The 13639-nt window shown below is 39.0% G+C and overlaps 1 protein-coding gene across 1 annotated transcript in view; it reads right to left on the reverse strand.

Moving 5' to 3' along the window:
• The window catches only part of LOC140236009 (uncharacterized), a 96136-nt gene that overhangs the window by 13127 nt on the left and 69370 nt on the right, over nt 1-13639 (reverse strand). The window contains exons 9-12 of the mRNA XM_072315994.1: nt 13237-13332; nt 11646-11757; nt 7156-7317; nt 697-720 (exon numbers count right to left, since the gene is read on the reverse strand). Of these exons, the coding sequence (XP_072172095.1) occupies nt 697-720; nt 7156-7317; nt 11646-11757; nt 13237-13332 (394 nt within the window). The remainder of the gene's footprint in view (nt 1-696; nt 721-7155; nt 7318-11645; nt 11758-13236; nt 13333-13639) is intronic.

Here is a 13639-nt window from a genome sequence, read left to right on the forward strand (position 1 = left end):
GATGTTGTCAAGACTTAATCATGGGCACACAGGTGGTGGATGAGAAGGGAATGGGGTAGGGTAGTGTGGTGGGTTTTAACAGTGTTCTTGGTAATTAAATTGCAGGTCAGACAGAATTGTTATGTGTAAATGTGAGAGGTCTTCTGTGGGTTTGTTCTCATCTAAGTGGTTATCAAATGCGGTTACGGTCAAACTTTTTAGTGCAGCGACACTTTGAGGCTTGGCATTTATTCACAAAGATTGTGGTTCTCAAGTTAAAGCTCCCCGGACTTCAACAAAATTTAATCTGGGATGTGATGAGTTCAAATTATAACAGCATAATGTCTATGTGCAAAAACATTCATTGCTGTTTTGCCAAAAACAAACAAAAACAAACAAACCAACAACCCGAAATTTTTTGTTGTCCTTTCATTTTCCTTTGTGCTGAATGCATACTTCCAACTAACAAGACAAACACATTGTGCTGATTATTATGTCACCACAATGCAAAATATTTGCTTCGTAACTCAATCTTTGTAAGTAACCAATACGGTGTTTTTAGAGAGAACTCAAGTGATGCTGTGCACATGAGGACCACAATCTTTGAACGCAAGCCCTTGGAACAAGACTCCAGTGAAATTAGTCGAGAACCATTATGCAGTGCAATCATTCCCTTTGATAGGTGGACGGGTGGGGTTCAACACCGTGGCAACTCACCTATGATGATGTTCTCAACAGCCGCTGTGAGATGGAACAGGAATTCAGATGTTTTGGGGGGAAGGAGGATGTGGTGGAAGGATTGGGAGACCAAGGTGAGAGTTTGTAGAGGGTGGAGGATGGGAAGCGATAGAATGAGGTAGAGGGATGATGGAGGGAGGTGATGTGGTTACCATAGAAACCATTAGAGAGTGGGCAAAGATGCAGAGGCATCATCATGTGGGGGCAGAAACAGAAGAGACAGGAAGAACAGCATCCATACACACAGACAGACAGAAATGGTACAATCAGGGACAAGGCAATATAGAACAAGGACAGACAGACAAAATAGAGAAGAGAGACATTGATTGAGAGAAGAATTTAATGGATGAAAACAGAATAACCAAAAGTTAAGTGTAAGGATATGGGAAACACATTGACAGAAGTTAGAAGAGATGGACAGGGAAAGAAAGTGAAGAAAAAGTAAATAGATATATTTATCCGCACATACCAAAGAGAGCGAGAGAATGGATACAGTACACAAAAACATTGCAGCAAATATAGACAAAGCAAGAGTGATAGAAGACGTAAGAAGGGCAAAGGAGAAAGAGGATGAAAAATGACGGAAAATCAGGGCATAAAATTGGACGCAGAAAAAAATGTGTACACAGGGAAAAACGGGGATCAGAGAGAACACCAAATCACAAGTGAGTAATTGAAAAATACAAAGGGGAAGGCAGACCCAGGTTTACAACCAACAGCAGGGATAACATAATTATAACCCAATGGAGTAGGTATATACAGATACACACAGAGTAATGTATGATATAATACATACACATAGAGAGAAGGATTAAAGTTTACAGGGGAGGTCAAAGGGGAGAGGAGAAATGGAGGGGGAAAAAACAAACAAACACACATTGTCTGAATTACTATATGCCACATGTAATAACAATGCACATACAAGTATGTGTGTTGATATGATATCTATATAAACACATATGTAAGTGACATGTAGGTGCAAAGGGCCAATGCTTGTTGATCATGAAGCAGTTATTGATATTATTTTTTTCTAAATATAACTCTGAATTAATTTTCCTTCATCACCATATTTTCTTTTTTTTATATAGTGAGATTAAATGCAAATGAAAAATACACAAGCTTTGATGGTATAATATGTAATTCAATCAAATCCACAACATCGTTGTATTCACAATGCACACAATGGTAATTTGTATAATTATTTCCTATCGAGCAACATAGGGTACAAAGCATTTCAAACATTCAGTAATATTACTTTTTTTTTCTTTAATTACAGTATTACAGTAAATTTATTATAATAAATAACCTTATAACAGAATACATGTCAATTACTACAACAACATATATAAATGGCATTCTCAGATTTGCACTATTTTTTGAAGTTTTCAAAGAAATAATTTGTCAATTTAAGTATGAAGGTTCACATATTTACTTTTTTATTGCAATGGGATGAAGAAAGCGTAACAGTAAGAATTCATGTTATCTACATGTAATTCAGCAGAAAGAGCAGAGACAAGTTTGAACAAACTACATTGGTTTTTACTTTTGATATGAGGCTGCCAACCAACATACATTTGGTGGAAAAACACCTTATTTCTTCTTCTTTTTTTGTAGCAAGCTGTAACAAAGTATTCATCTAAAAGCAGCTAACATTTTAAAGCACGGAGGAGTAAGCTGTTTGCAGTGAATAGTTTAATAGTTTTTAACTTGTATATTACAAATATTACAAAGCACAGTATGTGTCAGAATTGACAGAAAAGAGCAGCAGAATGTGTAGTCTGAAGACAGAATCCTACAGTATCTAATAAAACACACAAACACGCTCCTACATATGGATTGTGGATTAAGCATCATCTGTGAATTAGAAGCTAACCAACAAACTTGAAAGAAACATAAAGAGAGAGAGAGACACACACACATATACTAAGAAAAGACATTCCCTATAGAATCAAGTAGAATCAAGCTTGGTAGCAACTTAACAGCTTTACAATCTCTCTCATCACTATGTTAAGTGTATAATCAAATACTCATCATCATCAAAATTGTAATTATCACAAATGCCTCATTTGGAGTCATCATGATCAACGATGACATCACTCATCTCATCCATGTAATAAATACTAATGACGCTGTTTCATGCGCATATAACGACCACTAACTAATGCACTCTTGACTGTGCAGATGAACTTGAATAAATCATCCCACCACAATTAAGACCTACTTTACACTCTTGCATCAGGGCATCTATTCTCGATATTGTGTAAAGATAAAAGTTTACTTTTTTACCCCTGCCCACAACCTGTGAGAGAGAGAGCGACCCCCCTCCTCCCCCCCCCCCCCCGAAAAAAATTGCCGCCCATACTTGCGGCATGTTTGTTTTGTTCGACGGAAACGGCAACCCCTGGCAACGGGCGTGCCAGACCATGTTCATTGGCTGCTGCGGCCCAAGCGAGGGAGTGAGGAATAAATTGTCTGGGAGGAAGTTGTGTCACAGCACATGTCCCTGGGAGAGTGGAACTCCTCTTCAAAATGAGAAGTCAAGATTCTGCTCCAGCCACTCACTATCCCTCCCCCCCCCCCCTTTTCCCTCCTTCTGACATCTGTCCTACAGGTTCCCCTCCCCACCCCCTATTCCTTCCTTGCTTCTCCACCTTGACATACACCTGACACTTTAATGTGAGCTATCAAAATAGTTTCCCCTTCTGTGATTAACACTCACATGATACCACTTTACCACACAAAGACATCATCTTTTACTGACTTCCTCACCAAATCTAACTCATTTTTCTCCATATTGACTGGAATTCATCACATTATTCTTCTCCTTACACCATTAAGGCAAGAAAGAGTTGGCTATCTTTTCTATATATCCCACCCACTTCCCACCTATGTATCTCCCTTATTCACTTATTATCTGTTTATCTATTCTATATCTCTCTCTATCTCTATATTCATATGCCTGTAAGGCTAATATTTACCTTCTATCTACGCACACTTAAAAATCTCTCTCAATCTTCTTGTCTATGCTTGTTCTGTCTATCTATTTGATCAATCTACCTGTGTTTTAATTAACAATCAATTAACATGGCATTTTCCTCTAGCCACATAACTGTAACAGAAAAGGCACCAACTCGTTGATTATGAAGAGCACAATATTCTATTCATAGGTGCATTCTCTTGCATTGTGCATCCACTATGCCCAAGGTACATAAAAGACAGGTTTGATAATCCATGACTTTGTCTATTTAAGGCATACATCACCCAATTCACGACAACCTCCTAAATAGAAGTATGGTAATTGCTAAGACCTTTAAGGTGATCAGGAGTTGTGACAGACAGGATATGGCTAATAAGGCTACAACAGATAGACTATTGGAGCGATGCCAAGAGCTAGTGTAGTCCTGAGTTCACATGACACAAAACAAAGCAAAACAAAAATCAAAGATGACAAGACTTTTTAGTCTCCAGTTTAAACTTGTCAGAAGAAAGAATAATTTTCTGGCTAATTGTGCAAAATGGGGACCCTCTTAGAATTACCAGTAATATGGGAACTTTGATATTTTTAATGTTTCCTGGTCATTACTGTAATTTATGCAAAGAAATACAGAACATAACATCATACAGCCTCAACAACAGCTTATATTCATGATCTACACAGAAACAACAAATCCATGGAGAACATATCAAAGATAAGGGAAATCTTTTCTTTTTGGGGGGTGGGGGTGGGGCACTAGGGTTAGGATTAGGGTAGCTACAATGATATCATTTCCACTATTCCCACGTGTAGTCTGTAGGTAAACGACAAAACTTTGGACAATGTCATCAAAAATGATGATGATGGTGGTGGAGTAAAGGCTGGGGGATGGGGTAGAGAGCACCGATACCTTATTGGGTCATGGTGTTAAAGAGTAAGCTAGACTTTCATAGAGAATGGGGGTGGGAGAGGGGTGGGAGGGAGGGGAGGAGCCAGTAGATTTGTAAAGTTTCTTAGGGAGTGTCTGGCTGCCTCCTTGTCAAAGGCAATGGGAGCTGACTTGGCCCTGGTCTAAACATTAGAGTTTCCAGACGTAGAAGAGCCCACACAACAGACTGCCTAGCAGGCCGCTGGGGGAAGGTGATGGGGTCTCAGAAGGGCAAGGTTGATAAAAGTTCAATGTCATCCAGGGATACTTTCTTCTTTTTTTTTTAATGACAGAAAAGGGACAGAGAGAAAAAAAAAAGAGTGAGAGGATGAGAAAGAGAGAGAGAGAGAGACAGACAGACAGACAGACAGATAGAGAGACAGGGAAAGACAGGGAGAGAGAAGGAGAGAGAGAAAGCGTCTGAATCAAACAAAACAAACCAGATGCCGTTGAGGGGTGTAAATATTTGTACCCAGGGACAGATGGGTTCATGCTCCCTTTTGGTGAGGTATTGAGGGCATTAAACAGAAAAAAAGAAAAGAAATTGAAGATGGAAGACCCAGGGAGTTACAACTGCAAGATATCAAGTTTTGAATTCTACCATAATTGTGACACTGCATTATTTTATGTATAGTCTCATGAAAACACAATATCATGATCCCATCCAGTGTTTGTCTGAGTTTCTGCAAACAGAAAAGAAAGTTTACAAGAAGTCAATCCTGACAGAGGTGAATTGAATTCAGCAAAAAGAGGAGAATTCTACAAATGTGGATATGGGGAAAGCAAAAAAAAAAAAAAAAAACACAAACAAACAAACAAACTCACACTGTCCTAACACTGGAATACTAGTATTAATGTTAAGATACAAGGGCCATTGACTAAAAGCAAGCGTTTATTCAATCTTTCCATACCTAATGAAGTACGTCTTTTTGAATGTGTCATTTCTCAGAATGTGTGAGTTAACAGCAAATTAAATAAAAAGTCTATTCCTCTTTATAAAGACATAAGTATAGCATCTGCTTGCTCATGCTAATGCACACAAGATTTCTCAATTGAACACGATGAGCCCGTTCAGCCTCTCACTTCAGCCCAATTTCTCTTCATCGCTGTCATCATCCAGGGGTCTGTCCTCCCGGTGTCATCCTCTCCCTGTTCCTACCCATCACATCTCAGTCCCCCCCCCCCCCCTCCAGTTCCTGATGAGCTACTAGAAGTTTGTGTTCAAGGTTTTATTGATGAACTCGAATTTCCTGCCGCTCCCAATTTACTCCATTCCCCCTCACCCAAACCCCCCCCCCCTCCCCCCATGCTGGCTTCCTCCGCCCAAATTGACTAATGACTGATCAACGGCAGAAGGACCAGAACCGGATAGAAACTACTGATGGAGTAGGATGAGCAAAATATGTAGTTCAGTGCTCAAGAGGATGATAGCCCATTAATTTTGGACAAGTGGTGTTGACTGCATCCAGCGTCTTGAAACTGTACTGTGAATTTAATAGGTCAGATGACGTCGACAGACCTTAATGGTTTTTAAATTCAACTAGGGCAGTCTTCTCGTTAGGGAGGCCCATCAGGATGAAGCTACACATTCCAATGGACTAATGAAAAATAGATACATAACTATAGATAGCAAGAGAAAGACAGAGATACAGAGAGACAGACAGACAGACAGACAGACAGATAGACAGACAGACAGACAGACAAACAGACAGACAGAGACAGAATAACAAATGAAGGGAAAGAGAGGAAACAAAGAAAGAAAAAAGAGAAAGAGAGAATTTCCTACCAGGAAATCAGCTTAAAAACCTTTGCAGAAACAACAATGATTGCATGTTCTCAACAAAAATGGACAAATGAACAAACATCTAATTCACAGGAAAATTGTTGGCAAAACATGCCCCTACCATGGGACACAGAATGTTCCATTTTCCAATTTTTGGAGGTATTGAAGTGATCTGCTAAGGACATTCATGGCCTAACACTTACAGGATTTTGGGTTTGAAGAATGCTAATGTCGGTGATTTCTTCTACAAATAATGTAGTTCTGACCAATACAACAGCACCTCTCCCACTTACTCTGGTTTGTCTGCATGAAGCTGACATGTAACACCTAACCATCTACACCTACTTATAGCTGAACAAAAAATCACCCTATGATATACAAAGCCTAAAGTAAAGTGTCATAGCTCTCCGAGGAAACTCATTATGAAATGAACAGGAAAGACCCATAATCGAAACAGGCATCATAACATCATAAAACGTGAACACTCAGAATGTTTTCAGGGGAGGGACATATTTTTTTTTCCTCAAATGTTGCGACATGTACAGCTCCTTTTTCAGCTGAGAATGTCCCTAAAAGGCTAAAATATGCTTTATTTTCAACACCAGTTACATTTCCAAGCCATCCAAGCCATTGAAAGCTCAGCTTTGCTAAAGAAAGGCTACATTTCTTGATTTAACATGAAAATGTCACATAAATGTAACATTCATCTTTTTTTTAATGACTTCTGCCTTACATCTGACCTTTATTCCTCACCTTTGACCTGCTTCTGACCCCGCTGCAGCTTGCCCATGGGCTCTGAGTTGCGGCGCTTGTGTTTCTTGCGCGACTTGCGCTCCTTCCTGTCCCGCGACATCGACGGCTCGGGCGTGGCCGATGTGGTCGGCTTCTCTGTCTCTGTTTCATGATGAGCTGCTCCTAACATATAAAAAAAAAAAAAAAAACAATAAAAATAATAATAAAAAAAACAAGATTGTGATGAGCTGCTTAGAACATATCATCAATGAAAACAGAAGATGTGCTGACTATATCATTTAACATGGACATTGAGAAAACTGTCTTCATTTTCAAAACAATATGTAACTCTGTGAGATATCCATCCCTAGGAATGATCATCCAACTCTCAGTTCACACAGACAAAAAATACCATTCGCACAGAAATGAGTATGAAATTACATAGCATGGCAAACTATCTTCTCGTGCATGTGAAAGACACATTTTTTCTTCTTCCTGCTGAAACACACACCATGAGACTGAGGTCTGTTGCATAGTAATTGGCACTAGAGGTATCACAGCAAATCCTGATAACAAAGTATTTCTCCATTTCTTCTCGACTCAGAAAATATTTGTCATCACAAGAAGTATACTTTCATCTCCCTTCCTACTCTCTGTCTCATCCTCTTTTGCAACAACTTAACATTCTTTATCCCATCTGTCTATCTCTTTTTCTGTCTCTGTTGTGTCTGTCTGTCTGTCTGTCTCTGTATCTCTCTGTGCTCCCACTTTCTCTTCAACACACTCTCTGTGTAAGCTTCTAAGTTGTTGATGACAAATACATGTTTGGCTGCTGGCCATGAAATCTCTGCCTTATTTCTCATCCCCTCCCCTCCCCTCTCCTCCCCTGAGACTTAAATCTTCTTGGTGCGACCGACGAAAGTGGCACAAGTTTGTCTGTCCTATCTCTCTCGGTGATGAATTTGCAAAGACTACATGGCTCCTACTCAATAACCATATAACAAAGGAAGAAAATGACTTTCCTTCTGTTTTTTCCACATGGTGAATTACCAATAGCTGAACCGATAAATGCAATTTATGAGAAGTATATGGTAACTGCAGGTTTCTCCATTTTGTTTAATACATGGTGAGTGTTGCATTTGTGTGAAAAGGCTTCCAACTTTCATCCCAATCTCTAGTTGTTTAGGATGCTCGGTATTGCTGGAAACACAATGTCATTCACAAACTTCAGAATGGACAGACAGAGGGAATCGATAAAACTCTCAGTTTGCCCTCAGCGTTGGATTTCTCCCTTACGTCCTTTGCGAACATCTGCAAAAACGAGCATCTTCCACGGCAAAAAGAGAAACCACGTGGCGGTGGTGGAGCACTTGTCGATCGTCGGTATCGCAGCCGACTATCTGAATGCTTCCCAGACTTGTCATGGGCCAAGGTCAAAATCACCACGACGTACACCCAATCAGATTTAGGTCCATCCTGCCTATCCCACATCAATAAAGGAACCTCTAAAAGCCGATCGTAATTTCCGTACACCGCTCCGATCTCATCTCGATGAACCGAAGGAAATGTACCAAGGACGCAAGCAGTGGCGGGAAGACCGTTGCTTGGATTAATTTGTCAATATCTACATTGACAGCTTTATTGCAGAGCTGAATAAAAAAAGTAACGAACAAAAAAAAATATATATATATAAAACACCCTTCCCAGATTTCAAAAGATAAGGACTCACATTTCCCACTGGTAACATTAATGATTCTCGGGTGATGCTAACTGAGCTAAACCTGCTGCCCCCCCCCCCCCCCACTCCCATCCTCAAAAGACTAGGAAAAGGTGTCGCAGTTTCATTAGCTCTTGGTTTTTCATTGAGGCACATGGCTAAATCCAAGAGAAGCTTATGTGTTCACCAACATGTGACACATTTCAGCAAACGCTTTAATATATGTTATCATATACGCGAGTATCTGCCATTAAGTCTTACATTTGAAATTTGACTGGGACTCTCACGTATGGATAGGATTTGCAGCTTTATCATCACTTGATCAATTCACGCCTGCCATCTATTTTGCTTGGAAACTTTTTTTTTTCTAGAGGAAACATTTCATACAACTCCCTGATCAACAGAAGATACTAAAATGTGCTTCTGCCAAATAAAGCAATCATAACCAAAAAAAAAAAAAAAGTTTTGACTAATCTCAAACAAGGTTGCCGCTAAGAAATATTTCATCTAACCTTCTTTCGCCATGCAATAATATCCTTTACCGATACTTGTAATCCCTCGATGTCTATTATCAAACTCTTGCTCAAAAACAGAATTTCACATCAGATGTATGTAATCATTGCCATAACTTCTCACTGATCATTTTAAACAAATTCTTTAAAAAAAAAATGTGACCAAAGACTGTTGGAGATTTTCCTCACTACATCCCCCCACAATAAAACATAAGCCACAATTGCAGACAGTCCATGAGAAATTAAGTGCTTCGTGGGCATATCCAGACTCCTCAAATTGGCAACACATGACAGTCACGGTCTGCAGAGATGAGGTCCTCCTGCAACCAAGAAAACAACTCGAACCCCGGGGAAACCGTGACAAATTGCGTTCCAATCCAGCCGCATTTCCTTCACTACCTGTCTTCCATGTCCCTCAAGAAGATGCAGAGTTGTGTTTGGGTGGATTCTTTCTTTTTGGGGGGTCTTTTTTTTTCTCTTTTCCCCCAAATTCGTCCCATGACCATGATGATGTGTTGATCATTACAATCCGGAGGTTGATACCATCAGGGCACTGTCACAACTGCCATATTTCTCTACAAAAACTTGTGAAAAAAAAAAACCCACACGCACACCAAAAAAACAAAAACAAAAACAAAAACAAATAAAAATTGGCAGGCCAACACATCGGGAACATTTGCGAGGCGGAAAAGTGACTCAGTGAGTGGGAAGCATGGATTTTGCGACAAACAAGGCGAGGCCCCCACAACAGGTACTACAAAACTCAAACCCGCGCACGCACACACACACACACACACACACACATACACACACGTATTCATAATTACAATGTAGAAATCCTTTCCACTTCATATCATTCAAGAATTGGTATTCCTGCGAGACAGCTCCTTCGACGGTGTATGGATTTGCTCCGGCAGTAACGATGCTATCTCACTCATTAAAAAAAAAAAAAAGAAGAAAAAAGAAAGAACGAAAGAAAGAATGTGTGTGATCTTGAATTTTGATCTTTTATGTGAGGTTTTTAGGCAAAGTCTGATAGCGATCATTGCCAAGAGATTTTCGTAAGGCACCTCGTACCACAATTTCCTCACTTTAATTGATAGAATCCCCCATGTAGCAGACTTTTTATGAGTCATTAGCATTACTTGCCATGAATCCAGCTCAGCATATATACTCCACCTTTCAAAACAGATTAACGACTGCTTTCGAGCTGTGGTCATCCGATATCTGGACATTCGTTCAATTTCACTGCCCATGTCCCTACAAGCAATCCCTCACTTCCTTCTCTCCCCACCCCACTCAATTTGTCTGTCTGTCTGTGTGTTTGCACATCTGTCATTTTGTCTGTTCATCTCTCTCTTCTTATCTACATATGTGTATGTCTGTCTGTGCCAACATACCACATAACATTCTTCTATCAATCCATCTATTCATATTCATCTTTCTATTCAGCTACTAGTCTATCTATTTTTATGGATGTATGTTTATATGAATCTGTGTATTTATCTGGCAAGTTACTTGTTTATTTGTCTGTGCATCTTTGTCAACATACCACTGAATATAAACAAACAATCAAGAGTATTTGAGGAATGCGCAGAGTCATCAAAATACTCTGTGTAGAATACACTTCCACAATCACACTTGATTATCACCACACCTTGAATAGGGTCAAAACATGAAAAAAAAATATATGACAATTTCATGACTATTTTGCATTAGCTTCATGAATTTGGGAATACCCTCTGTCGCAGTACTCCACAATCGTAAATACCCGTGTCACAGGGTCTGGAAATGGAAGTATGGCTTTGTGCACAGAAAGAATGTCACCACGTACGCTATAGGGACCCTGTTCAGTCAGCATTTGGAAAACTAATCACGACAACTCAACCACATTTCCAAACCGAGTAAAGTGACATTGGGTTCCTCTCAACAAGGCAAACACATGAATGTTGAATACAGAACAACAATCTTTAGCAATATTGACACTTTTTTTTTTTGGGGGGGGGGGGGGAAGCAGCTTCCACTTAAATGTAACAAGAATTTCTACCAAATGGATTTTTTTTTTCTAGTTCGAGCAATACAGTATGTTAGAAAAGTGTATTGGAGCCATGAGTACTCTGTAAATGCTTTTAAGTCATCTCGTAAAAACTGTTATTGTTATAAAGTCTGTGTATATTACATGGTATTCATGTATGTTACATCACCATGTTTCTATCGTACTCGATAAGATCTGTCACTAGATGTAAACATTCCGAAACAGATACAAGGTCGGTCAGCCTTACTTGTGCCAAGGATGAGTTCTTTGACCTTGGTGGGAATGTTGCTTTCGTAGTTCTCGAGAATTAATCTCTTGATTTCATGCGTCCACTGCTTCTTCTGCTCCTGAGTTTTAGCCTTTCATGGGAAGTAAGGGAGAAAACAAGGTGTTCATGAGATATTCATAGGTGCACATTCAAAAGAATAGCCAAAATGCAATAATAAATTGAACAAAGTACAAAAAAGATTAAAGTATCCTAGTGGCAACAGGTGAATACTCCTATTGTACTCTATACACTTCAGTACAATAACAAATGCACTAGTCAAAATACACATGAATTTCAAAAAGGACAACTTACAATTCATCTACCAATCAATACTATCTTTGACAAGCGGCATCTTTTTTTACACACATTATCACTTCGAATAAGGGATAGCATACTATGCTCAATTCTTTACTACTCTAGATTTTATGTAAGGCATAAACCCTGGATAAATCACAGTGTCTGCTTTAGCCACTATTCCGGATGTGTTCTTATTTTTCGGCTCTAATGATTAACATTTCCTTCAGGGTTGGTGAATCCACTGTCGGCAAAGATTAACATTTAATGTTCAGGCTGGTGGTATCCCCTTTGGCATGACCTATCCACCATACAGAACAATGATGACACATAACCACAGAAGAAAAGGGGGGGGGGGAGAGACCTTCCCCTCCCCCTCCCCAAAAAATAAAAAAATGAATAAGAAATTTTGAGAGAAAAACAAGTCGGCCTTGACATATTTTAACATGAAGCATAAAAGGATGTGGCACACCATCTTTTGTCATCCCCCAGGGTGGGAATGAGTAGAAAACATCACTAACCTCACTTCCAGACAGTTTTCATTTCTGCGTCATTTTCTCACTTTTTTTTATTGTATGTTTTCTTGAACAGGATGCACCTTGTACTATGGATAGGGACCAGCTTGTCGAGTTTCCTTCCCTACTCTTTTATAATTTGTTTTCTTTTCCTTTGTAACTATTAGTACTTTTTTTTCCAAATTTTAAGTCCTTTAGCTTTAAGGAAGAAGCTGCATGATCTCCTTGATACAAGAGTAACAGACAAAGTGTGCATATACCCTAAAGGATCAAGTTCAAAGTTCTAGTGGTCTTTCTATCTTAGAAAAAAAAGGAAGAAACGGATGGCTTTGATATTCTTCAAACAATGAAAGAAACTTAAAGGTCAACATCAACAGCTTTCCACGCCAATTCTAAAAAAACATTGTGGTAATATGTCTGTTTTATTCAATTAGACTGGATAATAACAGGGCACATGCATGCCTTTGGGAGTTCTCTAGGAAAGAATTCTGTGCTATTGAAACAACACATTTTACAAATATATACAGCTTACATACCAAAACCAAGATATTTTTGCTATCACTGTTACAAAGATTTACCATATATGGAGTTTGCTTTAGGAATAATACTAATGATAAAAAGATAAAAGATAAAAGGACAAAAATGAGTTGCAAACCTCTGCAAAATGTTGAACTGGCCTATGTTGCCAATTTGATGTGATGAGAAAATAATGATTTGAAAACATGGGTCCAGGAACAGACATATTTTCAAGGAAAACTTACTATTATGGTGTACTGTATGTCTGCATTATCAAATGGAATCACGTTGAAGCCTAGGGGCTCCTTAGGTATACTCTCGATTAGCATCAGGTTCGAGCACTGTGTGTGAAGAACAAAAAGGAAAGAGAGAGAGAGAGAGAGAGAGAGAGAAAGAGGAAAAAATGAAATAATGATTCAATATCAAAATGAAGTTTGAGGCTTTCATTTTCATACAACATTTGCAGGCCATCATTCTTTTTAAAACAAGAATTTGCACTGCCATGAATGCCTTAACAGTTAATTTTCAAGGTCTACACTTCTCAAGCAAAAAAGAGAAACAGAGTTTTATTATTCATGACATGCAGTGCCATAACATGACACACAAGAGTTAAAACCACAGTTAATCCAGCCACCTGATTCACTTTCC

This window comes from Diadema setosum, chromosome 1 (genome assembly GCF_964275005.1).
Source record: "Diadema setosum chromosome 1, eeDiaSeto1, whole genome shotgun sequence".
Lineage (NCBI taxonomy): Eukaryota > Metazoa > Echinodermata > Echinoidea > Diadematoida > Diadematidae > Diadema > Diadema setosum.